The following is a 27,898-nucleotide window of genomic DNA, read 5'->3' as shown; positions in this document are numbered from 1 at the left end:
CATCTTTGCTTGCAGCACGTTTTGCATCGGCCATCCAGCACAGTGCACGCATAGTACACCCACACATGCTGCTGCAGGCTGCAGCTACAGCAGCAGGTGCTAGTGTTCCAAATCCGGGCCATATCGGACTGTCTGAAGAACCAATTTTTTTTTCCATAAGAACAAACTGTCTGAAAACCATTGAAGGCGGAGCAGAAGTACGCTGCTGACGGGAGACGAAGGATCTCCAATCCAACAGAGGCCAGGCCGGCGTCGCAACTGACAACCACCCCGCGCACCCCCGGCGAGTGAATGCGCGAGCAGGCGCGGCGCCGAGCTCAGCGGCTTAACAACTCTGCACCAGCGCAGCACACAGCAGCAGCGGACAAAATTGAAGTCGCGGGTCGGAGGTCAGAGGTGAACGGTGGTGATACCTTCCAAGTCGCCGCGATTGACGCCTTCCTCCCGAACAGATTTCAAAGCTCGCACGAGATATTTTTAAAACCGCGCAAGCTAATCCGATCCGATGCCATGAGCTAATGTGATGGTACAGACAAGCTTAGCTACAATCCAAACCAAATCCTCCCAAGTTACCATTTGAATGAGATTTTCTTCTTTTCTTTTTCCAATTCGGTTTCGCTCTCATGCCGCCTAGCAGGCAGCGCTAGCATACATCATCATACCATCTTCGAGATTAACAAAATGTCGAGGTAGGAGAAGAGAGGATCAAAGAAAGCACAAAGGAAAAGAAAAAAGGAATTCGACCGGCCGGCGAGGAGGGAGCCCCGCGCGGGGCGTCATCGGAACCTGCCCATGTCGGTGAGCTTCCGGGAGGCGTTGCGGCCGAACGACGCGGCGGCCCCGGCGGACGCGTGGCGCCGGTGGCTGTCCCCCAGGGCGGACGGGTCCGGCGGCTGGCACCGGCGCCGGCCGCCGGCGGAGCTGGGCCGGACCAGCGGGCTCAGGAACACCGCGAACCCCGAGATCCCGTCCCCGCTGGCGCCGTGCCGGCGACGGTGCGGCTGCCTGGCGGGCGACGGCGACGGGAACCACCAGCTGCTGCTGCTGCTGCCGCCGGGGGACTCGGGCTCCTCGTCCGCCTGCGCCGGCGGCGCGGGGAAGGACGCCGCGGCGGAGAGGTCGACCGGCCTCCGCTTGCGGCGGATGATCGCGGAGAGCCACGAGGTGGACCGCCGGGGAGGCTCCTTCTTGGCCGGCTCTTCCCGGCCGTGGTGCCGTCTGCCGCCGCCGAAGATCGCCGACAGGAAGGACCGCCTCGGCGCGGCCTTCTTCCTGCCGCCGCCCTCCTCCGCGGGCTCGTCGGCGCGGAAGGCGGCCGCGGCGGGGCCGACCTGCGGCGTTCGGAAGAACAGCAGGCTGGGCTGCTGCTGCTGCGACAAGGACGAGGAGGAGGTCGCGTACGCGCAGACGTCGGAGCGCCGGCGCGCGGCGTCCGGCGAGACGGAGCGCGGGAACCCCGCTTCCGCGGCGTGGCGCCGCCGCCGCGCGGGCGGGTGCGGGGGCGGGGGCGAGCTGCCGCAGCTGCTGCTCCCGCAGCCGCCGCTGGCCTCGGCGGCCTGCGCGCGCTCGGCGGCGAGCGCGAGGAGGCGGTCCCGGAGGCAGGGCGCGCAGACGCCCACGGCGTTGGCGTAGGGGTGGAGCTTGCACCTCATCTCCCCGCGCTCATCACGCGGGGCCGGCCGATCGCAGCCGCGCGCCGAGGAGGAGCAGGCAGGCAGATCGCGAGGTGCCCGGCACTGCGCACCGGAAGGAAGACAGGAGCGGCGCGGTTGGTTGGCCGGTTGGTTGGGCTTAGATTTTGGCGTGGTCGGCTTTGTATACCAGCGTTGTACCGCGCTGTGCAGCTTGGATTTTCTTGGCTTTCCCGTTTGCCGCTCTGCGCTGCTCCGCTGGGGCGAGGAGAGTGGTTGGGCTGGGCAATGGCGCCGTAATGGCTGGGATTTATTCGGAGGGGAGGGGGAGGACGCGGGGGGCGTGTGCCACTCGGAAACGGTGTGCTGCGGTGGGGCCCGGCGCAGGATAGTCCTGTTACATTTTTATTTTCGTCTTTTTTTTTTCAAGTCTTCTACTCGGAAAAGTCTGGGCTCAAGTATTTTTACGTGGTCTTATCATCTTATGTAGGCCCATTTTTTTTGCTATTTAGAGACCATATATCTAGTGAGGAGGATTTTTAAATATCAGGTACTCAGGTCCATGTGGTGCTTATTTCTCATGAGTTGCACGCAAAAAACAAAATAGTCAAATCAATTAACATTGAGTGATTTTAGAAAGAAAATAGCACGTGTTGAAAGCTATCTACAATAATTTCAGCTCATGCTTGATATGCTTAATATGTTCTGGACCTGTTTAGTTGGTGAAATTTTTTGAGTTTTGTTACTGTAGCACTTTTGTTGTTATTTAATAATTAATATCTAATTAGATTTAAAAGATTTGACTCATCGTTTATAGTTAAACTGTGTAATGAGTTATTTTTTTAACTGCATTTGATGTTCTATGCATATGTCCAAAGATTTGACGTAATGATTACTGTAGGAAATTTTTTGAGAACTGAACATTACTAGCACGTCCAGAACGAAATCTTGATGCGCGAGTGAAGTGCGTGCCAATTCGAACATTGGCTAAACGGGAAAGCCTTCAAAACGGAGTTATTGCGCCTTCCAGGACGTGCATATGGACGGGATTTAATTTATTGCCCCCGTTGTCGCCGAAGGACAGATTCAATGCGTGGAGGAACCAAGGACAACGGAGCAACAGTCTCTTTTATTTTAATCACATCTCCTCTCCTCGCCTCTCGCTGTCCCGTGGCAATGGCAGGACGGTCGGGTTTGTTTTGGGGTCGAATTCATGTCCTCCGCGGACTACAGATGCAGCGATAGAGTGGTGGCATCCTCACCTCTGCTATGCTTCTATGTTTCTGTGTTTAGTTGCAAAAAGATACGAAAAGTATTGTAGCACTTTTTGTTTGTATGTGGTAAATATTATCTTACCATAGACTAACTAGACTCAAAAGATTCGTCTCGCAACGTACATCAAAACTATGCAATTAGTTTTTTTATTTACCTACATTTAGTACTTCATGTATGAGTCATTTACTATATTTAATATTTCGATGTGATGGAAAGTTTAGAGGAGTTGGGAAACTAACCACAGCCTTAGAGTCCTAGGTCGATCGGGCTCGAGTCAAACGTCAAAAATATGGTACACAAAACGCCCGTACACGCCATTAAACACACTGCCGGTACAGAAGGTTTGCTGGGCAGCTGGAGAAGTGGAGAGCAGATGCCATTTTATCAGTGATTTTCCGCTGCGCATTTTATCCAATCTCCATGGGATGGATGGATATAGACATGTAGTAGGAGAATACGAGTACAGATACCATACACACTACTTATACAGCACCAGGGACTCCATGAATAGTGCCAAGTGATCGAGGGAGCTGGGCCGACGGACGTGGCACACAGAAGCTTCCTACAATACTATACTATACTGCCTCAAGGTCTGCGTGTCTGCAGGAACACCACCACCACTTGTCCCGGCTTGACGGTAGGCAAGACAACAACATGAGCTGACGGCGGCACGGCGCGGAGGAGCATTCCAACAGTATTCCGATCGAGGAGCAGCGGCAGCCGGCGGCAGATGACCGGGGGGCGCCGACAGACGCATCACCCTGCGCACACGACATGCGAGCAACGACGCCCGCGGCGGCCGGGGGCAGGATCGGAGGGTCATATTCATATGCCACATCATTGCTTGCTGCCCATCGGGGGCATCGTCGCAACTCGCAATCATGCCGCGATCGGGAGCCGTCGGGGTGGGGAGGAGCGTGCGTGGGCGCGCCGCCCGTGCCCGGCATGTGGCGGGCAGGAGCGCCGCGGGACGACATGTGCAACCAATCACCCTAGTTTAAGGCGCGGTCGCGAGCGGGGGTGGGCTCTCGTCGCCCACCCACGTGGCCACGTCCGGGCAGGGCAAGTGCGGCGGCGGCACAAGATAGACAGCAGACGCAGCCGAGAGTGGAAGGCCTGCACTGCACGGGAATAATAACAGGCGCTGCTGCCATTGTGTATCCTACCTACTCCGATCCTAGCGACCACGGCGGCATGAGCATCATCCATGTTACAGCATTGCTGAGGAGTAATGGACAGCAACTACGGGCCTGCGATTCACACCTTAAACAAAAGGAAGACAAGGAGAAAGGATAAGAAACCTACCGGCCTGCACCTGCTGTTCTTATTTACGGTTCTGATAAAGTCCAAGGTGCGGCATTGGATTTTGTTCAGGCATTACCATCACGACCGTGACAGACGGATAGCATACACTAAGCAATTAGTTCTTGTTGCTGACGTCAATCAATATTGGTCGGGGGAAAAAAACTTGTGCTGCTATTGCGACGCACGGGTACTACGGATCGGCAGCGATGCCGGTTGATTGGGTACCTGTACAAAATGCGGACAGCCATGGCGACCTGCTCTTGATGATGATGGGCCAAAAGCCTAACTACAACCCTAGCTACATGGAGGAGCTGATCAGTAACGCTCAAGGGTTAATCGAGAGGGGAGGAGCACATTTCTTCTGACTAGCAAGGCGAAAACTCGACTGGAAATTCTAGCATATGACGACGTGTATGGCTCACAGCTTGATGTTCTTAGCGGGCATGACTATTTCCGGTCAGCCCAAGGTGCGTGAACTTGTCAAAATCCGGACGACACGTCACGCATTCTGCGTTTCTGTTCCGGATGACCTGTTCAGTTGATCTGCATATGCACGAAAAAACGCCGTCTAGAAAGCGTGGATCCATCGCCAACACCAACAGGCGGGAAATTCAGGTCAGGTCAAGGGAGCTGCACAAACTGACCAGAAAGAACACGCAACTGATTTGTATGCTGCTGAAACTGAAAGAATGCAGGTGAAATAGTCGAATTTGCAGAAAGGGACGAGGCGGGGAACCATCGAGAAATCTACTAGGCTTGCGCGGGAGCTGACTGACCTGACCCCTGTTTCGGATGGTTCTGCTCCTCACGCGTCATGCATCCCGGAAGTGGAAGATGTCAGCAATACTAACAAATAGACGGCATACGGGTCTTGCAGGTCGAGCAGGCCAAGGATGTTCAGACGCAAGTGCAAATTTGTTTATCGGACGGCTCGAATGGAACTCCTTTACTAGTATATGTTCCAGTTTCGGTGGACTGACCCTGATTCAGTTGCATGGTAGTGCTCGCAGCCAACAATGCGGATTTGTTATCTAATGTTTGACTGGCGGCGAGTTGCATTAAACAATATTGAAACCGCACCAAAGTGCAGTTATCTGAAAGTCCAAATTCTGCGGTCTACAGTCTACACCTACCACTGAATGGAAAGACTAGGGGGTTAAGAATCAACATATGCATCCTACAGAATCAAGGTATCACAGACAGACTTCATTCCCATTCGTGCATACAAGTCTGCACATGGGTTACCAAAGACTATTAGATCTGTATTCTAACTTCCTAAGCATGGTTGAGAGCTGAGACATAGATATGACACAAGCACCCAACTGATATTAACAGGCTAATATACAAGTTATCAGTCTACTAAGATTTCACAACAAAAGTGCAGAATAGCTGGCAGTTAATTCTGCATTTGTCGTATCACAACACATCTAATAATTAGGAAGGTGACTAAGGAGCATGCCAAATGTTACCTTTCATCGTGTCCATGCCACGGCATCAATCTCATCACGTGCAGACTTGTACAGTTCAAGCCTTTTGAAGCATTGCAGCCTGCGCTCCATGAGGGCTGGATCCTCATCAAGGAGTACTGCAAGCTGCTTAGCCTGAAAAAAAAACAAAATTTATCATCAGAATGTTTGACAAGATGAGCAGTGAACAAAGTAAGAAAAACAAAGAAGGTTACTCACATCTTTCCTGCCCACTTGACTGTAGAAATGGTTAAGCATGGACCGCTTGGCTTCACGGACTTGACAGTGAACAACAGACTTGGGGATAGTATTCTTCAGCGTTTCAGATACCATGCCAATGTATGAGGACACATTAGAAGCAATCCTCCTGAAGTGTGCATCAGTGTAACGATCATCTGAAGGAGGGGGAGGGTTTGCAGCTCTAGGATTTCCAGTTCCAGTCTTTTCAATTTCCTGTGGGAGCTTGCGGAAGAACTCCACCGTCAAATATGCTGACTCCATATCAACCAACCGTAGAGTAGTTTTCCTGCCATCTTCACGGAATCTCTCAAGGGCCTCATAGCATGCAGCAGCAAGCTCCGCTTGAAGAGTTGGAAATCTTTTCAATTCCTAAAGATGCAGTAACTTTTGTAGCTAAAGTACAGTGGGGAAATGGTGTAACTGATACTTTGGTTTCAAAGAAACAAAGGACCAACCTGAGTCTCCCCAATGGATATCCTCACCAACTCTTTCGAAACAAAATGTACCTGCACCGATGGTAAGCGACTCTTCAGTTGATGAAAGAAAGTACTAATGCAATCAGCACAGGAAAAAAAGTTCTTACAGCATCTACAGAAGCTTCAGCTGGTCCTCTAAAATAATTGAGAGCAGATTCAATCAGTCGACGGTACCCTTGCTCAGGAGCAATTAAATGAGGCTGATAACCGTCTGCTTGTGATACAATCCGCTTAACATTTTGCACAGAGAGGTGACGGTCAAATGGAAGCTTCCGCAGAGCAGAAGGGAGTTGATTATCAAAAACCCCATAAATTCGATCACCACCAGGTCGTCTGCAATTTTTACATTCACATCTCAGATTTCCAGACAGTCACAAAGTATGGTGTAGAAATGACATGGGCAATTACCCTCCGTCAAGATGTTCCTTAAATATTTTGTCAAATGCACGGCAAAGCTCCAAGATGAGGTACAATTGAGCCTGCAAAAGCAAAGACATGGTGTTCATTTTTCTCAATCGATTTTGATGCAATCTGCTCAAACGTTCAGTAAGATTACCCCAGCATCAGAGGCAATAGGTCTACCAAGGTGATCCATCTCAGATTCAAGCTCATCAATTGATTTGTTTATCAAATATGTTATGCTTGGAATGCGTGCTCTGATCACAGCCTCTAATTGCTGAAAGTTGGATACAGCACTGCATCAATCCATCATTTTTAGCTCACAAACAATAGGAATAGAAACAATAGAAGAATGTATTGAACCTGTGAAAGAAGTTTAGCAAGATATTCTGAACCCATCCTGCTGGCTAGATGTGAATAGTCAGGGCTAGAAGCAAAGAACTCTTGCTCTTTTCTCCTAGCAATAATCATGTCAACATTCCTGTTAATATCTGCTTGCGAACGGTTAACAATTCCAACCCAGGGATGCTGCAGTCTGTAAGCTCTTCCTTCAAGAACCTAAATGAGAAGAAAGAAACACTGATGGTTATAGAGTCCAAAGGCAATAAAGTTTTCAATTTCCTCCAAAATCCACAGATAACAAAAAGACCAATAAACACATACATCAAGTGCATTTGTTCCCTTGTCCATCAAATCAAGCTTAGTCAACACACCAAATGTCCTTTCACCTGAATAAATTTAAGATGATCCCTCAGGTAAGGAATAGGTGAATAGAAATGGAATTGTGTCAGTACGGGGAACATGTCAATAAAAAATAGACTTAATTGAAAATACCACTGGCCGAATCAACAAGGCTGATGGCTGCCATAGTGAGATCAACCACAAGGTCAATGACATTCCAAAGGGACTCCTGAATTATTCTTCTCTACTCTGATGTCCTACCCCATCTACCAAAGTCCCAACTTATCATTCTACACTGATATGCATCACATCATCCAAAGCTCATCTGGTAGCTGAAATTCGATTTGCCATTCTCTTATTCTAATGATATTTTCGATTTTTATGTTTCTTACCAAGCATGCCATATTTATTTAAAAACAAACTTTCAGGTGGCTCGAACAGAACACTGAAAGTTCTGGATTTATAGAAAAGAAGACAACAATTATACAGAAAATGGGGCAGTAAGCTCTCCCATTTTTTCTATTGTACAAATGGTAGGGAGCCAGATAATGTTCACTTAGAAACTGTTAGGAGGAAGGGAAGTCTAAAATCAGTTAGTAAGGCACAAAAGTCCCCTAGGGAAATGCTCAGCACAAATGCACTTCAGGTTCTACCCAACACACTGAAATGCAAATGTGGTCTCTCCAAGAAAAGGTGCATGCAATCACAGGTGCAGAGAAGTTTGAAGAAAATGAGTAAACTATTTTACTAGGCATATACCAAAAAGAAGTATTCAACCTCAAAATTGAAGCAGGTATGAACAGCTAACGGCAATAATATATCAGGGAAAAATAAGTGCAAAATCTTGATTCATACCAGTTGGATCAACATCCCGAGCAAGCTTGATGGCATCCGATGTTGCTATATCTTGGTTGGCAGGAGATATAGCCAGTATAATACAATTCGGCTGCAGTAGAAATTACAGAAATAAAACCACATAAAGTAAAAGTCAATTTGGACACCTTGTTTCTGTAACTTAGTGTACGTAATGCTAGAGGTTTTTTGTTTAAAACTAGAGGATTTGAAGGGAAAAATCGAAGGAGATGAAAAATATAAAGTATTCCCTAAATATTTGCCTGTGAGCTCAAGTGCTATAATTAGATGTTCTTGAATAGATAGAGCCATAGAGGCACTTGCTGACTATTATCAACTAAATACAAGGTAAACAGACGTGCTTTTAAATCTGTTCTTTGTAGCCCTATCAGCACTAAGTGCTACTAAGATATAGAGACTATATATCTAATTAATTGAAAACCGTAGAACTTAGGTGTTAAAGCAGAAGCATTTGAACATTATTGTAAAGATGAACCTAGGACCTAGGTGTTGTCACCAATGCTGTAAGTATTGGCTCATTTACATCATGCACAATATGTCAAAGTCATAGTTACTTCTATAGATGTCTGCATCAACCATACCTTGTCAACATATGAGCACACCATATTTTCTATATCCTGGACAATGCTTTCAGGCTGCCCCTCTGAAAAGACAACATGGTCAATGAAACATTCTGGACAAAAGTTACCTGAACTTAGAAACATGAGCAAAACCAATATAGGCATTTACATACCTATAGCAACTTTTGTTAGACCCGGCAGATCAATCAATGTCAAGTTGACCACTGCAATAATCAACTGAACTGAGTAAATATTTGTTACAAAGATTCAGGAGCTACAAAGATGTTTTTTGTTCAAAGATCAACTGTCCTATAAACTAGTGGTCAACAAGAAGCGTCTACTAGCATCAAAATCAATATCAATTAGGGGTGCAAATGGGTGACCCTTAGGTGCACCTCCAACCCTCTTTAGTTCAAAATTTTGTACTACTTCTCCAAAATAGGATCCCATTTTGAAAAGGTAGTACAAAATATTGAACTACAGAGGGTTGGAGGTGCACCTAAGGATCACCCATTTTCACCCCCTAATATCAATTATCAAAACATGGCTGTGAAAATAAAAGGAAATATAAAAAATGCAACGCTACTTTTGTTGAACAGAAATGGTATGGTGCCATAAGCATAGCACGGAACTGACATCTGGATTAATATCAATTAAAAGTAACAGCAGTATTCCCTGTGAATAATAAATTTAAAAGAAGGGAAACATCGGTAGGTTGTGCGCAGGGCCTAAATACCATGTGGAGAATATATGCTGAGGTGAATTGGAACAGGAGATATCTGCTTTGTCTTTCCTGTCAACCTGTCAGTTTCATCTTCAATTTCCTTCCGCACAAGAGCTGCAGGAAAAAATCATTGTTGGCATTTGTTATAAGTATATATGTTCACCTTCAATCATTTCCATGTGCTGAAAAAAAAATATAAGATCTATTTTGAGATCACTAATGACAAATCCAATAATGTTGTGTATGCTGCTATTTTACCCTCTTCATTCTTGACTCTTGTTGGGTAATTGGGTTTAACCAAGGTGAAGGTGATTCGGATTAAAAGTTTTGTAGTAGTTAACTTCTTGTTCTATGCTACTCTTGGATACATGTTGTAAAGTCTGATCAAAAGCACATAATATCTGGGGAACAGAAAGTTGACCATGCCATTTCTACTGCTGTTAAATAAAAAACATTTCAATCCATCAAAACCCCTATAGATGGTGGCAATGGCAAATGCAAGACAGCAAGTAGGGAACACATTGAGTAACACAATCAAGGCATCAAGCGTTATCCTATTGGGGTAGAAATTAGATGAGAACTTAATCAGTAAGCAATTCAACTGCGCACATGACAGACAGAACTTAGGTGAATCGGAAGGTACTACGCACAGGAACAGCTTCTGCAGGCTGGAAAAAAAACGGACAATCATTTCACTGTTCCTCGAAACGGCGCAGCTAATGCCAGTAAAAAATGGGCAAACATGCATTCTATTATAGTAGCAATCTAGTGGCCCAGAATAACCCCCCAATAACTGCATATCACTGAAGACGACAAAGGGTGCTCACAGAAATCAGTGAACCGGCGTTTGGGCAGGTGCAGGAACTCAGCGTACTCTTGCGCCCCATCCTGCGTCTTGTGAAGCTGCAGCACCAGCGGCCTCCGCGTCACGATCCCTTTCGCCCAAAACACAAAACCATAAAACAATCCAGCAACAGAAACTAAAAAAAAATTCAGTGATGAACCTAGAATTCAGTGCCTACCTGATCCTCGGGGCAGGAAGTCTCGCCCCACGATGCTCTCCAGCACCGATGATTTCCCCGAACTCTGTACGTCACCGCGAAATCAAGCGTCCTCGTAATTAAGCGGCGGAACAAAAACCTGGTACGCAATCGCCTAGAGCCTAGAGCCCAGAGGTGATAGGAAGAGGCAGACCTGGCCACCGACGACGGCGACGGACGGGAGCGCTTCCCACAGGGTGGGGAGGGAGGCGGCGCCGTCCCCGCCGCCGTGGTCGCCGAGGACGGTGCAGGCGCGCTGGATGCGGTTGACGAGCACGATCACGTTCTCCATGGTCGCCATCTCGGGGTGGAAGGCGGAGGAGGAAGCGCTGTGCTGCGACGGAGGGGCGCGGAAGGTTCTAGAAGGAAGCGGAAGGATGGAGGAGGGGGGGAGAGCGCTCCTCTGTCTCTGAGGTGTGCCAGGAGATAGGCTGGTGGTAAACTGGTAACTGCCACCCTTTTTTCGATTTCTCTTCCGATTTTGCCCCCTGTTCTTTTGAGTCCTCGGGCGGGAACTCGCTATGGTCCACCGAAAGTATTGGACTGTAGGAGTAGCAGTTTGTTAAAAAAAAAGTCGTTGCAGTAGTATAATTTAAAGAGATTTTCTGCTCCAAAAAAGTTATAAGAATTTTTCTTTTGTCGATACTATATGATGAAACAGGATTTCGAGCCACATGCAGCGTATTTCCCTAAAAGGAAGCTGTAAACATGGGCTTGTACAATTTATATTCTATTGATATGCTGAAGTTTCAACACTTTTTTCGCTTTTTTGCATCTTCCAAACTGGCTTAATGTAGTATGGAATAATCAATAAAAGCTATAAAGTTATAACATCTTTTAACTAATGATTTTAGTATTACATTTTCTAAATTTATTTTGGATTTTTGTTGCGTGCCCCTAATATTCTATCGTGGTGATTTTTGGTACTAGTAGTATTTTATATTGATGCTCAGGATATGGGGTAGGATCTGGCTGACTAAAGTTTCGTCATGTCGGATGTTTAGACACTAATTAGAAGTATTAAATAGAATAATTGCAAAATCAATTACACAAAGAAAAAATAAATAAAATGGCCCCTGAGCTCTTGGCCAAGGATCAAGTTAGTCCCTGAATATTTGCATCGGCTAATTTGGTCCTTCAAAGCGATTTCCAACAGTCACGGGCTACACATAGGAGGGAGTTCTTCCTATCCGCGCAGGGCTGCCAAGAGTTCAGGGACCATTTTACTTATTTTGTCTTCCGTAAATGGAGGCTAATTCGTGAAGCAAATATACTAAGTCTAATTAATTCATCATTAGTATATTTTATTGTAGCACAACATGATCAAATTATGGACTAATTAGATTTAATAGATTCGTATCGTGAATTAGCCTTCATTTATGCAATTAGTTTCTTAATTAGTTTATATTTAATACTTTTAATTAATGTACAGTCACGAATCCAAACATTCTCGCGTATTAGGGCATATACAATGGTGCAGACAGCTGCCGTCTGCAAATACATTGTAGGCACGGAGACAATAAAAACCAATTTGTACAATGAATTGTCTATTCGGTTATCTTTAAATTATTTAATGAATATTTGTATCCATGATCTAGTCTAAATGAGATCTTTATATGCACTTTTGTTGTTTTTTGAAATAATTGAGATCAATCAAAACAAGATGAACATAAAAAAATTAAAAATAACACATAAAAAGAAAACTACAACCCCACCCACGAGCCCACAACATTCTGCAGCTCAACCTTATCTCTTCTCGGTCTGTAACTTGCGTCATCCTCCAGTGAGCCTCTCGATCTCTCACCTCGACCTCTCATTCTCATCCGCTCATCGTTGACTCGGCACACAACATGGAGGCTAGCTCATCCGCTCATCGTTGAGTTCTTCATTCTCTCCTACGCTGCGCTCTTCTGTTGCTGTGCCGCTGCCAGCAGGGTGACGATGGTCGCCACATTCCCGCCAGCTGGATCCTCCTGATGTGCCGCTCGCCGGGGCCTCCTCTCAGCGCCTCCCCTTGGCTGCACCATCTCGTTGCCTGCCGTGGAGGAGCTTGTCGCAGCCGTCGAAGAAACCGGCGAGGTGCTCGGCGCCGGAGGGAGAGCTGGAGAGGGTCACAGCCAGGCAAGCATCACGTTCCTCTCGATTTGTTGGCATCTTCGATTCTCCGTGCCAAGAACCAGCCACCACACCAGATCCATAGAAACCGTTGCTTGATGGAGACGAGATGTACAACGGGTTTCCCCATCGGCAGTTTGGTCTGGGAGCACGAGCCCTCGCCGTCGCCTCGCGAGACGACGGAACGGCCGTCTCCAAGCTGCAGCGAGGGTCTTTTTGCAAAAGTGTCGGCTCACAGACGGCTCGAGGACGCCCGTTGTACATTCGTAGGCTGTGTTTAGTTCCTGAAAAAATTTGGATTTTAATACTGTAGCATATTTTGTGTTTAGTTCGTAAAAATAATGTCTAATTATAAACTAATTAGATTGTGGGTTCGATTTCTGGTCGGACCAGTTGGTCACGGCAGTCCGGCGACACCCCGCAGGTTGTGGGTTCGATCCCTGGTTGGGACGAATTTCCGCATGCGGGTAAAAAAATCCCCTCGCCTGTCTCATGTCCAAAGCACTGTGGAGCCCGGCCTAACTCACAAGGCGACGGACCCACGTGTACGGGTGGGGCAGGGGTTCGGGAGTTTTCTTGGCCTGCTGTGAGAAGGTCATTCTACTTCTCAAACAATTTCATGGGGGCGGTCTTACCCCCGCAGGTCAAGTTTTTTTAAACTAATTAGGCTTAAAAAATTCATCTCATATTAATTAGTTAAATTGCATAATTAATTATTTTTTTTAACTCTATTTAATGTTTCATGCATGCGACAAAAAAATTAATGTGACGGGTATTTTAGAAAAAAATTTAGGAATTAAACAGGGCCCCTTACCTGATTGCTGCTTACGGCTGCGTTTAAACGAGTTGTGTTTTTGGAGGCCTTGCGGCGCTAGAAGTCGCAAGGATAGTTTCGGAATGGGAAGTTAAGACGTGGGACGGCGGGCGGATAAGGACGGTGTGGGCTTTGCATAGGGGATGGACAGAGACAGAACGGCCGATTCGAATGTCTTTCAAAATTCCTCACTCGGATTTCAAACCTTTTGTTAGAGGACGGTGGGCCACCCTCAGCTGACAAGTAGGCCAAATTGGGCCTAAAGGAAACACACTGCTTTTGATTCCGTTATCATCAATGACAGTAACGCAAAACTGGGCCTCAACGAAGGCCTTTTAATAGATCTCTGGCCCAATATATACTTTTCTTTTTCCTACTCCCATCGTCGTTGTGTGTTCAAATATTCCTGGTGCTTTGCTCGTAAAAATGAATGTTTGCAATCCTAGTATTTGCTAAGTTTCTCTTACTCCTTTTAAAAAAAAAGTTTCTCTTTCTGCAGACGACATGATCTTTTTGTCCGAGATGAAGTGATTGATAGTTGATACGATCTCGAGTAAATGTTAGCCATAACAGCCAACAGTAGATAGTCATCCTCTTCAATTCTACAGCAGATTCTTCACCCTTTTATGAACTTGGATTCACTCCCATACATTATACACAGAGATACAAGACGCAAGGCACGCATGGCTACACATAGAGAAAGAACAACAACTCTCCTCTCCAAAAAAATCTACTCGATCAAGTAGAATTGTAGTAGCAAGAGCAAGTACAGATGCGTGCTGGAAACACAAACAGTCCCCGCCCGGTCAGTTCATCAGTTGCTGCCGCGCTTGAGCTTCTGCTCGGCCAGCATCCCCTCGATGGCGGCCTTCCAGACCTTGCAGTGCGTCTGGTGCTCGAACAGCAGCTGCACCGTCGCCCCCTCCTCCTCCTCCGTGACCAGCGCCACCGGAAACGCCGGCCGCCCTTCCACCACCGCCTTGCCGCTGCCCTCCCTGACCGCCGATACCACATCTGAAAAATCATCACCACCGCCGCCGGCAGATCGGTCAGCTGATTGATCAAGACGATGTAGGGTATGTTTAGATTCAAAAAATTTCTTCAACGCCATAGTAACTTCAAATGTTTGACCATTAATTAGAAGTATTAAATATAAATAACTGACAAAACACATTCTATAATCTCCGGGTGTAAATGCGAGACGAATCTTTTAAACCTAATTAGATCATGATTAGACAATACTGTGCTGCAGTAAACAACATCTAATAATGGATTAATTAGGTTTAATAGATTTATCTCGCGATTTCCCTTTCGTCCGTGTAATTTGTTTTATAATTAAATCATGTTTAGTGCTTCTAATCTTTAGTCGAAAATTGCTACAGTGAATTTTCTTCATATTTTTACATGATCAACGCATCCTTAATGAAATACGTGCCTGGTCACGTTTGAATAAAAGAAAAAAAAAAGACGATCTCCACACAGCGTGCAGCCAAGCAGCTTGGTTCCAAATCGCGGCAGCGACGTCAGTACGAAGGTACAAGCAGCAGTACAATGCGATGAGACTGGACCGGCACTCCGGCAGGGTCGGCATGCCCCTGAGCCTGATTGATCATTGGGTCGTTATTAGAGACAAGCGTGTCGGCCGGGGGAACCGGCCAAACGGCTCAGGTGCTGCGGTGCAGTGCCGCCGCGGTACGGCCGGGCGCATCGTCGTCTTCCCCGGCCGGCGAGTCGACAAACAGGGCGCGCGCGCGACGACGACGACGACTAAGACGCAGCGGAGGAATAGCGTTGTGACTGTGCGTGCACGCAGGATAATGGAGCTGTTACTTACAGTCCTTGTAGGTGGCGAACGCGCCGTGGAGGCGCTTCTTCCCCAGCCTCAGCGCCACCCCGCCGCCGCCGCGCTGAGGGAAGACGGACACCGTCCTCACCCGCACCCTCCCTGCATGTATGCAAGCAAAGCGATCATCAGTTGCAGTGTCGAGCTGCACGGCGCAACGATGGGCTCTGCAGGTCTCTCACCGCAAGGCAGGCAGACTCTGAGGGTGGTGCCCTTCTGGATGCCAGCGCTGATGCCCATGGCCATGGCGTTGCTGCTGCTGCTGATCCCCCTGAGGTCGGCCACCCTCTGCTTCAGCGCTGCAGCTCCCCTCAGACCTGGCGGAAGCATCAAGACAAGAACGACGTGCGACTAATTAGCACCAATGAGCTCTGAAGATTCATGTTAAATTCTTGTTGTTTTGTTCTAGCAGAGCAGTGGTCTGCAACTAGTACTTGTGGCGGCGGTGGCCGTGAGGGTGAGGAGCTCCGCGGAGGAGCGGCTCTCGAGGCCGGTCCTCACGGCGGACGTGACGCGGCCGCGGCCGGCGCCGGCACTCTCCGCGGCCTCCGCGCACACGGTGGCCACCAGCGCCGCCGCGGACGCGAGCACCGTGCCCAGCCTCCTGTCGCCGCCGGCGCTGGCCGTCGCGGCCGGGGCCGGCCTCAGGTCGCACACCGACACGACGCCTGCCACCGCCGCGGCGAGCTGCGCCACCGACACGGCCGCGTGCGCCTGCGCCGAGTGCAGCCGGAGCTCGTCCCTCCGCCTCCTCCGCCGGCTTCCGGTAGCCGGCATCACGCTGTCCAGCAGGAACCCTCGCAGCATCGCCTTCATATTCCCAACGTTGAGCTGCAAATTATTTTAGAGCCAGGGGAACCAAACAAGGCAATCACTGTACCAATTCCGACAAGAAACTAACTGTGCTGGACTATACCAATTCCGACAAGAAACTAACTGTGCTAGACTATTCTGTTACTGCAGTTGCAAGTTACAATGAGCTGCATATGCTATTTCAGTCGATCTGCTACTCTGAGCTATACATGTCGATCAGTTTCGGATGCGGAAAATTGGGTTCCATACGAATCCTCACAATTTGGGGATTAGCTTGTGCTCTGTCCTTGCTTACCCAGGCAGGCTGGACTAGCTTGTGCCGGCGCTGTCTGGAGCTAGGCTTGCCACTGGCTACAACTCTCTGTCAGACAAAGAAGTAAGTGTTCAGTCACAATGAGACAAAGTTCCTGAAGTTAATTGCTGAGGCGTGACCTAAATGGCTGGCTTACCCAAGTCTGATTGAACAATTGGCTTGTTCCTCCGTCGGAATGAACCGTGTCAAGATGCTTCTCTTCGTCTTGGCCTCTGTCTCCTCCTGCTTCATCTCGCTCAGAGTCCTCCGGTGACGATCCTAGGCTCTTGATTACCACAAAAGATACAGTTGCATGGTAATCAGAACATCTTTGCAATGAGAAAGTGGGGTGGAAAGGGGTACTTTTCTATGGAAGATGTCGATACACCTACTCCCTCCGTTTTTATTTACATGTCGTATTAGATTTGTCCTAAGTCATACTTGACTAATTTTGACCAAGTTTATAGAAAAATATAGCAACAACTATACTCCAATATATGCACTATCAACATATTCACGGTGGATTCAATGAAACAAATTTGGTAATGGAAATTTTATTATTTCTTTCTATAAGTTTGATCAAAGATTGTCAAGTTTGACTTAGAACAAACTTAATACGACATGTAAATAAAAAGAGAGGGAGTATAGAAAACATGAAGTGTAGTACTGTGTTCTGAGCTTGTGCAAGCATTACTTTGCATGTATGTGGATTGTAAAACAATGGAGTCACTTGTGAGCAGATGTCGACAATCTGTTGGCGGAAACTGAAAAGAAACTGAAGCTGTGGTCCATGTACATAAACATACACTGGGGGAGAGTATTTGGAAGAGATCCGAGGAGGAGGGGCTCCATGTACGAGAGAGGTACTCCATGGCCTGCTCAGGGATGACCGGCATCTCTTCGGGGTGGTGGCACTTAGAACGCCATGACTTCTCTTTACAGCGGATAGCCGCCTTTTGAGCATCGAATGGTGCGTTCTCTGCCTGTTTGAACATTCAGCGACGGCTATTTGAAAGGGTACCAAAACAAAGCTAAAAAAGAGAGATGCAGCAGCATGATGCAAAACATATATATGCAGGCACTAGGAACTGATCCGAACAATAGTTTAGTCTTTCTCTGAATTTGTCACAAAGATACAGTTACTCCAAAGACGTAAACAGTGCTGAAAACATTAAACTAGTCAGGTTATAGTAGCCTTAGAGGACATCTATGGTCGGATTCTATTATATAACTGAGAATCGTAAAGCAAAGGTTTTGCATGATCACCAACCATTTGACATGACAGTGGATGACATCTCTGGAAGGAGGCCATCCCAAACTCCACCCCTCTCCTGAAATGCTCCATCAGGACTACTGCTCAAATCAGGGTGCGGATGCGCTGAGCGATAAAACAGAACCGGATCAGTGAGCAAGTAGCTAGTGATGAGAAAAGATCACCCTGCCACCGTCTATTTATAGTTGATATTTGGAGGGGGGAGAGGTTCTTATCGTCCACCAAATGTGATATCAAAATCCTGCCTGCATATAAACTCTTCACTGTTTCGTGATTCGCATTCGTTACTCTGGACAATCTACTAGAAAACAACGAGTAGACAACAATGGCAATTATTGAATCAAAAAGGCATTGCCTAATTTTCTGTAGACACAGTATGATTTCAGAAGTTTGTTTTATGTGAGAAGAGTCTGCTTTCCCATGTTAAAATGGACTGGAGGAAGCTAAAAGGAACTGCCTCCAGTAGCTTCATTTATGCGTCACTGATCACTGAAACTTTTCAAGCCTATAATAAATACAAAACGTATATTGTTCAAACGATTTAACGATACTATCTTGGGTACTAGACTAATAATTTTACAAGGAAACAAAAAAGACAAACAAAGTGGAGGAGCAAATAAGGACAAAGAGAGTACAGTAGCAGGCTGATGAAGGTACCCTGAAGATAAGCACTCCAGAGAGGACTAGAGGAGAGGGGAGGGGAGGAGCTAGAGCTTACCTTAGTAGGAAGCCCTGGATGCACTGATCTTGTGACACCTGCATGGCTCCAAGTCTTTATATTGGGAGAACATACCCAAAAAAGCAGAAGCATGCGGCATTCACAATGCACGGGGAGTCAGAAGGATTCAGTATTATAATTAGCATCCCCACAAAATCTCTCTTCGATGTGTATTATACTCCAAACGCTTATCGCTTTGATTTCTCTTTCAGGCTACAATTTCCCCCTTTGAGAACTCGTGCTGCCCAAGCAGACTAGTAAACGGCTATAATGAACCCAAGCACATTGCTTGTTTTGGAATGTACCTTGCCAAAACTAACCAACTAGAACTGATTAAACTAATGCGGATAGATCAAGGAGATGGATATCTTGCTAACGGCAATTGGGAATGGTTTATGATTACCACTTATAGCAAATGAGTATACAGAATACGTGACGCCGTTCGCGTGTCTGAGAAAAATAATAAGTAAATGGGAAGCGTGTTGGGCTACGCGGGAATCGGCCCACAAGTTCTAACAGTAAATTGATGCAGAGAAATTTACAATGCAGGGGTAATGATCATGATGCCGAATGGAGAGTGGATTAGCAGTGATTGTAAATGAGTGTGCAGCCAAAAGGTGAAGAGAACGCCATAACGATAGCTTTCCCGGAAAGCAATTAACTAGTGACCTCCACTGCACTACAGGGATAAGGATTAAGGATATTCCATGATTGATTCATCCAAGTGGCGAAAAGAAAAGAAAAACGAACTGTCAATGTGGCAGGACATCTATCGCCAGTGGCGATCTTGTTAAGTTCGAAGCTTCCTACCTATCTGCCGTATGACCAGTTGTGGCCTGGTACCATCAGTTGTAACCTGAAAGAGTACCCAAACCGAGGGAGGCGAATCGTTTCCTAAAGACTGCAGCACTGACGTTCAGGGAGCTCATTGGATCAGCGACTCGTGATCCAGCGATCAGGGCGAAATCACATGCTCCTGCGCGCCCTAATCGACGCGCCTCTTAGAGATCAGCAGGGGATCATCTGCCCGTTCTAGTTGCTCAGTTCTTAATTTGCGGGCACAGGGATCAGGAAAGAAACGAGAAGGCGACGTGTGAAATCGAAGGGGACGAATGGACACTGACCTTCCTCCTGGCTTCTCCGTTTCGAGCAGATCAGATGTTCAGATGAGGATGCCCTCGCCCTCGGAGAATCTCCTCTGATGCTGGGACGGAGTGGACGGAGTGACCAAGCAAAGCAGGCAGCTTCGCTTGTGCTAATATCGAAACCTGTATTAATTTCTAATCGTTGCGTAATCGCGGGTTTCAGGGCACGAAATCGTGTAGCCGTTTCAGAGAGATTCAGAAACAAACGGGGGCCCGGCCCACACGGCCATGACTCACTGACCGGTGTGTTGTCCGCTACTATTCCCCAGTTTATATCACCTGGATCAACACCGTGGTCGACCAACTTAACCTCACGGCCAACCATTCAGAACCTACTTTTTTTTTTCCCAGCAGACTACCAGAGTGAGTGTTTTTCCAGAGGTGTTTTGCCGTCACGATGGTTCGGGGTATGAACACGAACGGGTACATCTGTAGCAGAATCTCAGTTCTGGAGAGGGAAGAAATGGGCAAGCAGCAGGAAAGGGAGCGAGGGCTTGGGTCCGTTTCAGTTTGGTTCAGGGGCTCAACTCAAAATCTTTCAGCAAAAGAAGCTTCTTCCAAGGTTTTCCCAAAACAAAGCGGGGTGTTCTTCTTGCGCTCCATAGCTTCCGGCTCCGTTTCCGACACCGATCCCATTTGGCGCTCGCATTTCCACCGAGCAGCAGAGCGTGAGCATCCAAGATGGTTTTGAGTTTTGACTGATGCTGGGTGCGGTGCCTCAAGGGATTCAGCATGATGATGGGTATGCTTTCGAAGCCTGAACAGCAGGGTAGGCAACTAGCACTAGTATCGATGAAGAGCTGCATAGGATTAGCCGATTTGGGCTGGGCACGAGGCCACGAGCACCTGCATCGAATCAGACTGCGCAGCTGCCGTATGCAACGAGTACGTCGCCGTAACAAGCAATTGAATACGAGTGACAGTTGACGACGCGAACAAGTGAACGTTCTGGGGCAGTCTTGTTCTTCAGTCTCAAGTGTTCCAGGACAGCCTCAAGTTCAATTGCTCTGGCGTTACAAGAAAAGGAAAGGATTTCCCCTGTCTGCGAAGATCTGCCTTCCGGTTCAAATAGCCGCCAACACTAATCTCATCCGGTTTCTCACAGTTCTAGAGCGCCCAGGGCAAGGTCTGATACTGCCTGCTGCCACGAGTTCAGCACGAAGATGGAATATGCTACCGAAGTCTTAGAATCCTGAACTTATAGCCACAAAATCATCGCATAGGAACACACAGACGTGCATGAGTGCATGACGGGTTGGGTACTTACACACACACACACACACACACACACACACACACCAAAAAGAACATTATAGACATCTGATCAACTCTGGATTGTTAGGAGGCGGACTTTTGTTCGTGTTCAGTCTAATGTGCAGGATTCCAGGACAGATTCAAAATTTATCTCGCTGTCATCCACAAATAAAAAAAAAACTGCACCAATATCTGCGTCTCTTTTTTGCTAGAAAAAATTTAGCAAGATGTGAACTGAAACAAGCATAAAAAGGAACAAGAGCATCAGGAGTCAGGACACTTATCTGAAGAAACTATTTCACGCACCAAATTAAATAGGGCGTTAGTGTTGGCACATGAAGTTTCCCTCAAATGCAATGACTGGCATAAAACCTTTATTTAAATCAATGCGTTATAAAAAAAATGGTTGGCGGCATAAGCTGATATCATGGAGGACCAGGAGCTTCGCCGCAATGCTAGTTGAATGCAAGGAGCCACTGCAGCAGGTACCAGCTTCTGCACAGATCCATGCTCACTTCCAGGTTCCAGCCCAGGATTCAGAGTTATTCTGCAGTGCAGTTTATTTTTTCAGCATGACATTCTTATTATGATTGCGATCACCCTTCACCGATCAGACTTGCCCATTTTCCGTCACGGGTTTGAGCTCTTCCAGCACAGACAGCAGCTTCGGGTCCTGAAAATCGTTGATCAGTAAGCTCGCTCCTGCATCGCTGAGAGCCTTCCCAGGGTTCCTAGTCGTCAGGCCAACCACAGGCATGCCGGCAGCCACACCAGCTCGGATCCCTGATGCAGAGTCCTTGACAAAACCAAGCAAATAAAAACCAACCAAATATCAACTAGTATTTAACTGGCGAGTCTGGTGATGATCGAAAAAAATATTGAAAGACTATTTTCTGAAACCAAAAGAATTGCGTACTTCAAATACGAAGGTGTGGTCAGGCGATGCGCCGATGAGCTCGAGGGCCTTGAGGTAAGGGTCAGGGAACGGCTTGGCCCGGTCGCACTCGCTTCCGATGACGAGCACCGGGAAGAAGTCGGTGAGCCCCAGCAGCGACAGCATCAGCTCGGCGTTCGCCCTTGGAGCATTCGTCACCGCCGCACGCTTCAGGTTGCGGCCTTCGATCCATCTGCAGAGGTCGTGCAGCCCATCCACGGCCTTCAACTGTCCTGGTGCTAGCCTGATTGGTATTTCAGTTTCAGATTAGCATTCAACAAGCATCCAAGAAGCACAAGATGGAGTTCTGTTCACGGTTGAAAAGTCTATTTTTGAGGCTTCTGCAGTAAAAAAACAGCAACATTGACGCCTTTTAGTACTCAGAACCGAGTGTCAGGATTGTACCGAAACAAATACGAGAGATTTTACTTGAGTTTGTATGCTAAAGCCTAGGAACATTCAGAGATGTATGACAGTGTCATGCAGTACTATGGGTTCAGAGTTAGAAACCCAGATTATTTCTGGGACAACTAAACCAGCAAACTAAAATCCTGAGAAAAGATTCATATGAGATTTAAAAAAACTAAAAATTAGAATTCCAAAGCGCTTGATTTGCCCAACCACCAGAATTAGCTTAATTTTCAGTGCAGGATGTCCGGTTTCGTAGTTCAAGGGCCAAAATCGGACTATCGTGATAGTTCAGGGTTGAAAAACAGATTTTTCCCTAAAATTAAACCTGCAAACAATTCCACAAAGCGCTTGATTTGCCCAACCACCAGAATTAGCTTAATTTTCAGTGCAGGATTTCTATAAACAATTCTCCATAATGTGACCACAGTTGAAGATGAATACTTAAATCTTGCTATGCTATGGAAGAAGATATTAGGTCTCTTTCAAAAAAAAAAAAACGGGAACAAGATATCAGACAGAGTAGCAGCTCTGGGGTAATAAGACGAGTGGCCTACTTTCTGAAGAACGCCTCCTTGTCATCCATGAACTGGATAGCCTTCTGGTGATCCATGTCCGGGAACAGAGACCGGGCGAGGTCGTCGTTGTGCCCGCCGCTGATGTTGGCGCTGTAGAACTCCTCGGTGATGGGGACACCGTCGTTGAAACCAATCTGCAGCCAGACACAGACAGCTGAGCCATAGAACGAATTCAGAATTCAGAATCAGCCAGCCACCGTCGTTGAAACCGGGATCAGACATTCAGAATCAGACACAGTCAGCCGAGCCATAGCGCGAACAGTTCAGGGGTGGCAGTGAATCGATAGAGATACGGTGCAGTCGTGCAGAGCCACAAAAGCCGGCGTGCCGCGGCATGTACCTGCTGCAGGAGCTCGCGGAAGGCGGAGAAGTGGATGGGGTCGGAGTCGCAGAGGGTGCCGTCGATGTCGAACAGGATGGCTTCCAGCGGCGCCAGCTTCCTCAGGGCGCTGCCGCTCCAGAGTTGAGGCAGAGGGCGAAAACAGATGGCCATCAGCAATTCATCATCCCGCGATTCAGCGAGAGAGGTAGCGACGAGGAGAGGCTAGGGGTGAAAACCAGATCCAGGTGTCCCGGCGGCTCACCTGTCGGTCGCCATGTCCGCCGGAGCAGCCGCGCTGGAAATGCGGCCGCGCTTCACCTCTCCTGTGCTGAAGCTGAAGCTGAACCTGATGCTGATGCTGTTGCTGCTGCCGATGCCGATTCTGCCCGGAGAGGGCGCTGATATAGAGAGGAGGCGGCGGCGGCGAAGAAGAAAAAGAATAGGCGCAGGCGCACGCAGAGACAGCATGCGATGCGATGATGCGGATGCGGATTCGCCGGAGCTGCCTTTCCCGCTGACGAGTCGCTTCCTTCTTCCCGATCCCCCCCTGTTCAGCGACGAGTGGCTCAGCAGGGGGCGCGCGGCCACATCTGACGGGTGACGGGAAACGGGGCGAGTGACCGAGAGACGGAGAGTCCGAGACCGCGGGAAGGCGTCGGCGGCTTGTCCTCCTCCTCCCTGCCCCCGACCTGAGGCTGGGACAAGTGGCAGCGGAGGGGTCTCGCCGCTGCAACTGCCACCGTAGTGAATCCACTTCCCGAGATGGCAGAAGGCACCACGGCAGCCGGCATGGGTACATCCCCCCTCACTATCTGCAAAAAGTCAAAATGATCATGCTTCCGTGCAGTTTCTGTGTGGGCTAAAACTTCACGTGCATGATCTGTTCGGCACAAAGATAAACTTCTCGTCAAAGCTAAGCTATTCTAGAATATAAACATCATTAGCAACTCCGCTTCTTCCACCAGCCTACTGAGAATTGCTTTCGTGCAAGATTTTAGGTCCTTTCAAAATCTTGCAAAAAAACAAAACACACACGCTCGGGCCCTATTTGGTTAGCCTTGCGCTACTTGCGCTAAAAAAAACTTATATTAGTAAACAAAGTTTATTTGCAAAATTTTTTCACGGAGGGACGTAATTCTTCGCGACGAATCTAATGACGGTAATTAATCGATGATTAGCTACAGTAATACTACAGTAACTAACCTCTAATCTGCTGTCAAAGACCTCATTAGATTCATCTCGCGATGTAGCGCGGGATTGTAGAGTTAATTTTGTAAACTGATTTTATTTAGTACCTGTAATTATTGGTCAAAGTTTGTACTACTTCCTAGCACACTCAAACCAGGGCCTCAGAGAAAACGGTTCGGTTAGGCTAAATTTTGGGCTACACGAGGAGCCCAAAATATGAGGCCCAAGTCCCAACCCACCGACTAGAGAGCACGAGAAGAGTAGGCCCAACAAGTGGGCCCCACACAGCCCACGAACCGAGCAACCCCATCCGCACGAAAATCTCGCGACTTTCCTTCGCCCCCTCTCGCACTCGCTCGCGCCGGCATGGCGACGCTCGCGCGGTGGCTTCCACCCCCACCAGCAGCCCCACCACGGGCGGCTGGGCCCGCCGCTCCTGCTGCCCGGCCCCTCTCCCGCCGGCGGATCCCGCGCCGGGCCGCGACCGTGGTCTCCCCGCGCGCGTTCGGCCGCGCGGACTTCGACGGCTTCGTGCGGCGCGCGTGGCGGGGCGCCAACGCGGGCGCCGAGCGGCTCGCCTTCGAGGCGCGGCAGGCCGCGCAGCGCCTGGAAGGGAGGTTCTCCATCTCCCGGCGGCTCGCGGAGGCCTCCCGCGCCGCCCGCGCGCGCGCCGTGGAGATCGACGCCGAGCTCGGCATCGGCCGGCGGTGGCGCTCCTTCTCCGTGGACTTCTCCCGCAATTGGCCCAGGGTCCGGATTCTCTGCGGCCCCCTAGCCATCTCGAGCTGTGTTATTACTTCGTCGCGCTCTAATCCGTGGCTAATTTGGTTTCTGATGTGCAGTATCGGAGGGAGCTCAATGACTTCATGGCAACTCCCATCGGGAGAGCTTTAGCTGTGAGTTGACTGATAGCTCGAATTCATTCGGATTAGCTTGTGAGCATAGCTCAAATTTGGGTTCTTAATAATTGATCATAGAGATAATATTTTAGATTCTCGTGTCATTTTGATGATGTGCTACTATTTACTAGCTCATTCATGTCCCCCATTTGATGATGCATAAACCTATTCCTTCGCTGTCTCAATTGTAGGTTTTAATTTGTTTACGAATTTTGCTACTGTGTTATGTTTGCAAGCAATGATGAATGATGATGTTACAGCCTAGCAGTGACACTAGTCTGATTGAGGGTTACTGGTATCCATATTTAGGAGCCCTAAATTTCTTCTGTATATTTAGGGGCCTAAGTAATTGCAACATAATAATAAATACCTGAGGAATCTACGAGTTTCAGTGTGGCACCAGGGAATCTGTTGTGATGGATACTTCTTTTTTGTGGTCTGTTTGTGGGAAAAGAATAATAATAATAAAACTATAAAAGAGGGGTATGATTGATTAAAAAAAACTCTGCATTTTTTTTCCTTAACACAGATTTAACCTTGAGCTGCCTAGGAAAAGAAACCACGTAAAACTCTGGTGCATAAAGTTAAATACTACTTGAACTAACTTATACTTGCACCGCGCTGTTTACTTGTGATAGTTCAGTTTTGTTTCGAGAACATATTATTGTGTTTCATGGTTCTATATTAGATGTGCCTGAACTTTGAACTTATTTCTTTTGGGTTTCATCTCTAGCCTACCCCAACTTGCTTGGGAAAAAAGGCTATGTTGTTGTTGTTGTATGGTTCTATATTAGATGATTCTGCTGCAAATATAGTGGATCCATTTCATTTTATCTGATGTGTTTTAACTTTCTCTTCTATGCAGACACTGTTTTTTCTATGGTTGGCACTGTCAGGGTGGTTATTCAGAATTTTCATTTTTGGTACATTTGTGCTGCCTTTCGCTGGCCCTCTTCTCCTTGGAACCTTTGCTAACAGGGTTGCGATTGAGGTAACAAATCACTTTTCTTTCTAAATTTAATCTATTATTGAATTATTGTGCATTTTTTACTTGCCTACTTGGAGTCACGGACCCAGGGCAGAATGTTGTGTGCGTGATCATGTTTACATGCTTCTGAAAAAGTCTTGAAAATCATTCTCCAATCATCTTGCATTTTTGTTTGCACTTTGCATGCTAAACTTCCTACTGACAACTAATTGAGCAAGAGTTTTGTCGTATCTCTGGATGTATTGATATTTGAATCGGGTTCCTGGCTTCGCTGGCATTAAGTAAGCTGTTGAAGTTGAATGTGAATTGTTTAGTATGATTAGCCATTTGATGTGTTGCATAGAGTTTGATAATCTCGATGATCACAGCTCACTCTTAGTTTGGGCTTGTTGTGTGGTCTTTCTTTTATGGTTGAAGTGACCATCTCATCATCTATGGTCACGCTCACGCATTTGCCACGTGGCTACTCTTCAGTCTTCAATCTTCATATCCTTTTGTTGTAGTCAACTAGAAGTCGATATGCATCGAACATACTGGCTATTCCTAGTTACTGATGTATCAGGTTTCATTTGCAGGGAACATGCCCAGCATGCAAAAGGCGGTTTGTGGGCTACCGCAACCAGGTTATCCGGTGCATGAACTGCCAAAACATTGTATGGCAGCCAAATAACAGCTCCTCTGGTGGTGCTGCAAGTTCACGAAGAGCAGAACCTGATGTGATTGATGTAGAGTACGAGGAGAAGTGAGGCCATTTTGGCTCACCGTAAATCAGGCGGCGGAAGAAGCAGCAAGGCTTAGACACAGGCAGCACGTTTCTGGGCTGTTTGTAGATGTTGTTCCAGTATTTGTCTTGTACATTATGTGCTCCTTCGGAATACATCGGTTGGTGTTGTGCGTTATGGGATAATTTTCATGTGTTTCTACTTTTAGGTTCTGGGGGAGCGTATCGATAGCTTCTTGTGCATCGAGTACAAGTAACCATTTTGTTAAGCATGTATGTATGGGAACAGTAAAGAAACTCAGGGACGACACTATACGGTCAGCACGATGCTAGTTTTGCCCAGCATGTTAATGTTGTTGATCAAAATAATCAGTTGAATCTACAGGCTAAGTTGAATGTTGGTTGCAACTGGACCAGTCCGTTCCCTAAATCGAATGGACTGGTTTCGATTTGAGTTCTTAGGACACGGCGTCGAGCGCCTCTGCGCACGTTGACATCTGGTGACAACTGACAAGCGAGAACGGGTGGTTTGCTGGTTTCTGAATTTTACCGCTGGATGATCTCCATAAGAAAAGGAATATGTACTCCAACAGTGAACGGCAACGTAGTTCGCTGGCCGCGGCGCCGGGAGGCATCAGTGACAGTGAGCAGGAGGGAGCCGGGGGCCGCGTCGTCGCTTCAGGCTCTGACGAGGCGGATCACCGTTTGCCTGGATGCGCCACTTCGCAACCAGTGTTGATGGCGGCGGCCACTCCCGTGTCTCCGTCGCATCAGCTGGCTGCATCGCCGTGAGCCGTGGGCGGGAAAGCGGGACCGATTGGGAGAAGCGCCAATCCAACTAAAACGTCTACTATTGCAGCGAGTGTTCTTTCTCAAGCTAGGCTAGGACATTTCTGCATTTTGAAATGCAACCATCATTTGTT

General features: G+C 47.6%; 5 protein-coding genes across 6 annotated transcripts; 1 reads left to right on the top strand and 4 right to left on the bottom strand.

Annotated features, from left to right (window-relative positions):
• Positions 1 to 538: 538 nt before the first annotated feature.
• On the bottom strand, positions 539 to 2,047 carry LOC120651612. Its single transcript, XM_039929179.1, has one exon. It carries the CDS (start codon positions 1,650 to 1,652, stop codon positions 777 to 779), a length of 876 nt encoding a protein of 291 aa, XP_039785113.1. The 5' UTR covers positions 1,653 to 2,047; the 3' UTR covers positions 539 to 776.
• A 3,320-nt stretch (positions 2,048 to 5,367) lies between these two features.
• LOC120651611 (dynamin-related protein 1E-like) lies at positions 5,368 to 11,090 on the bottom strand. Its single transcript, XM_039929178.1, has 15 exons — positions 10,825 to 11,090; positions 10,653 to 10,716; positions 10,458 to 10,565; positions 9,643 to 9,744; positions 9,080 to 9,130; positions 8,928 to 8,989; positions 8,329 to 8,419; positions 7,456 to 7,520; positions 7,156 to 7,350; positions 6,950 to 7,069; positions 6,802 to 6,872; positions 6,501 to 6,726; positions 6,373 to 6,423; positions 5,897 to 6,286; positions 5,368 to 5,812 (listed from the first exon to the last, which is right to left on the bottom strand). Exons 1-15 carry the CDS (start codon positions 10,969 to 10,971, stop codon positions 5,684 to 5,686), a joined length of 1,872 nt encoding a protein of 623 aa, XP_039785112.1. The 5' UTR covers positions 10,972 to 11,090; the 3' UTR covers positions 5,368 to 5,683.
• Positions 11,091 to 14,194: 3,104 nt separating this feature from the next.
• On the bottom strand, positions 14,195 to 18,034 carry LOC120651610 (VAN3-binding protein-like). Its single transcript, XM_039929176.1, has 8 exons — positions 17,818 to 18,034; positions 17,354 to 17,530; positions 16,705 to 16,833; positions 16,551 to 16,616; positions 15,877 to 16,273; positions 15,625 to 15,759; positions 15,434 to 15,544; positions 14,195 to 14,613 (listed from the first exon to the last, which is right to left on the bottom strand). Exons 1-8 carry the CDS (start codon positions 17,890 to 17,892, stop codon positions 14,414 to 14,416), a joined length of 1,290 nt encoding a protein of 429 aa, XP_039785110.1. The 5' UTR covers positions 17,893 to 18,034; the 3' UTR covers positions 14,195 to 14,413.
• A 3,162-nt stretch (positions 18,035 to 21,196) lies between these two features.
• Positions 21,197 to 23,923, bottom strand: LOC120651609 (haloacid dehalogenase-like hydrolase domain-containing protein Sgpp). Of its 2 annotated transcripts, none has more exons than XM_039929175.1 (5): positions 23,442 to 23,923; positions 23,198 to 23,306; positions 22,837 to 22,991; positions 21,854 to 22,115; positions 21,197 to 21,733 (listed from the first exon to the last, which is right to left on the bottom strand). In XM_039929175.1, exons 1-5 carry the CDS (start codon positions 23,645 to 23,647, stop codon positions 21,548 to 21,550), a joined length of 918 nt encoding a protein of 305 aa, XP_039785109.1. In that variant the 5' UTR covers positions 23,648 to 23,923; the 3' UTR covers positions 21,197 to 21,547. The 2 variants fall into 2 exon arrangements, with proteins under 2 accessions (XP_039785109.1, XP_039785108.1); XM_039929174.1 differs by having other exon boundaries at positions 23,198 to 23,312; positions 23,442 to 23,845.
• Positions 23,924 to 24,674: 751 nt separating this feature from the next.
• LOC120651608 lies at positions 24,675 to 27,357 on the top strand. Its single transcript, XM_039929173.1, has 4 exons — positions 24,675 to 25,117; positions 25,210 to 25,263; positions 26,132 to 26,257; positions 26,830 to 27,357. The coding sequence occupies exons 1-4, from the start codon at positions 24,734 to 24,736 to the stop codon at positions 26,998 to 27,000; spliced, it is 735 nt and encodes a 244-aa protein (XP_039785107.1). The 5' UTR covers positions 24,675 to 24,733; the 3' UTR covers positions 27,001 to 27,357.
• The last annotated feature ends 541 nt before the right edge of the window (positions 27,358 to 27,898 follow it).

The sequence above is a fragment of the Panicum virgatum genome, chromosome 9K (genome assembly GCF_016808335.1).
Source record: "Panicum virgatum strain AP13 chromosome 9K, P.virgatum_v5, whole genome shotgun sequence".
NCBI classification, from domain to species: domain Eukaryota; kingdom Viridiplantae; phylum Streptophyta; class Magnoliopsida; order Poales; family Poaceae; genus Panicum; species Panicum virgatum.
This window is presented reverse-complemented; position numbering and strand designations above follow the sequence as displayed.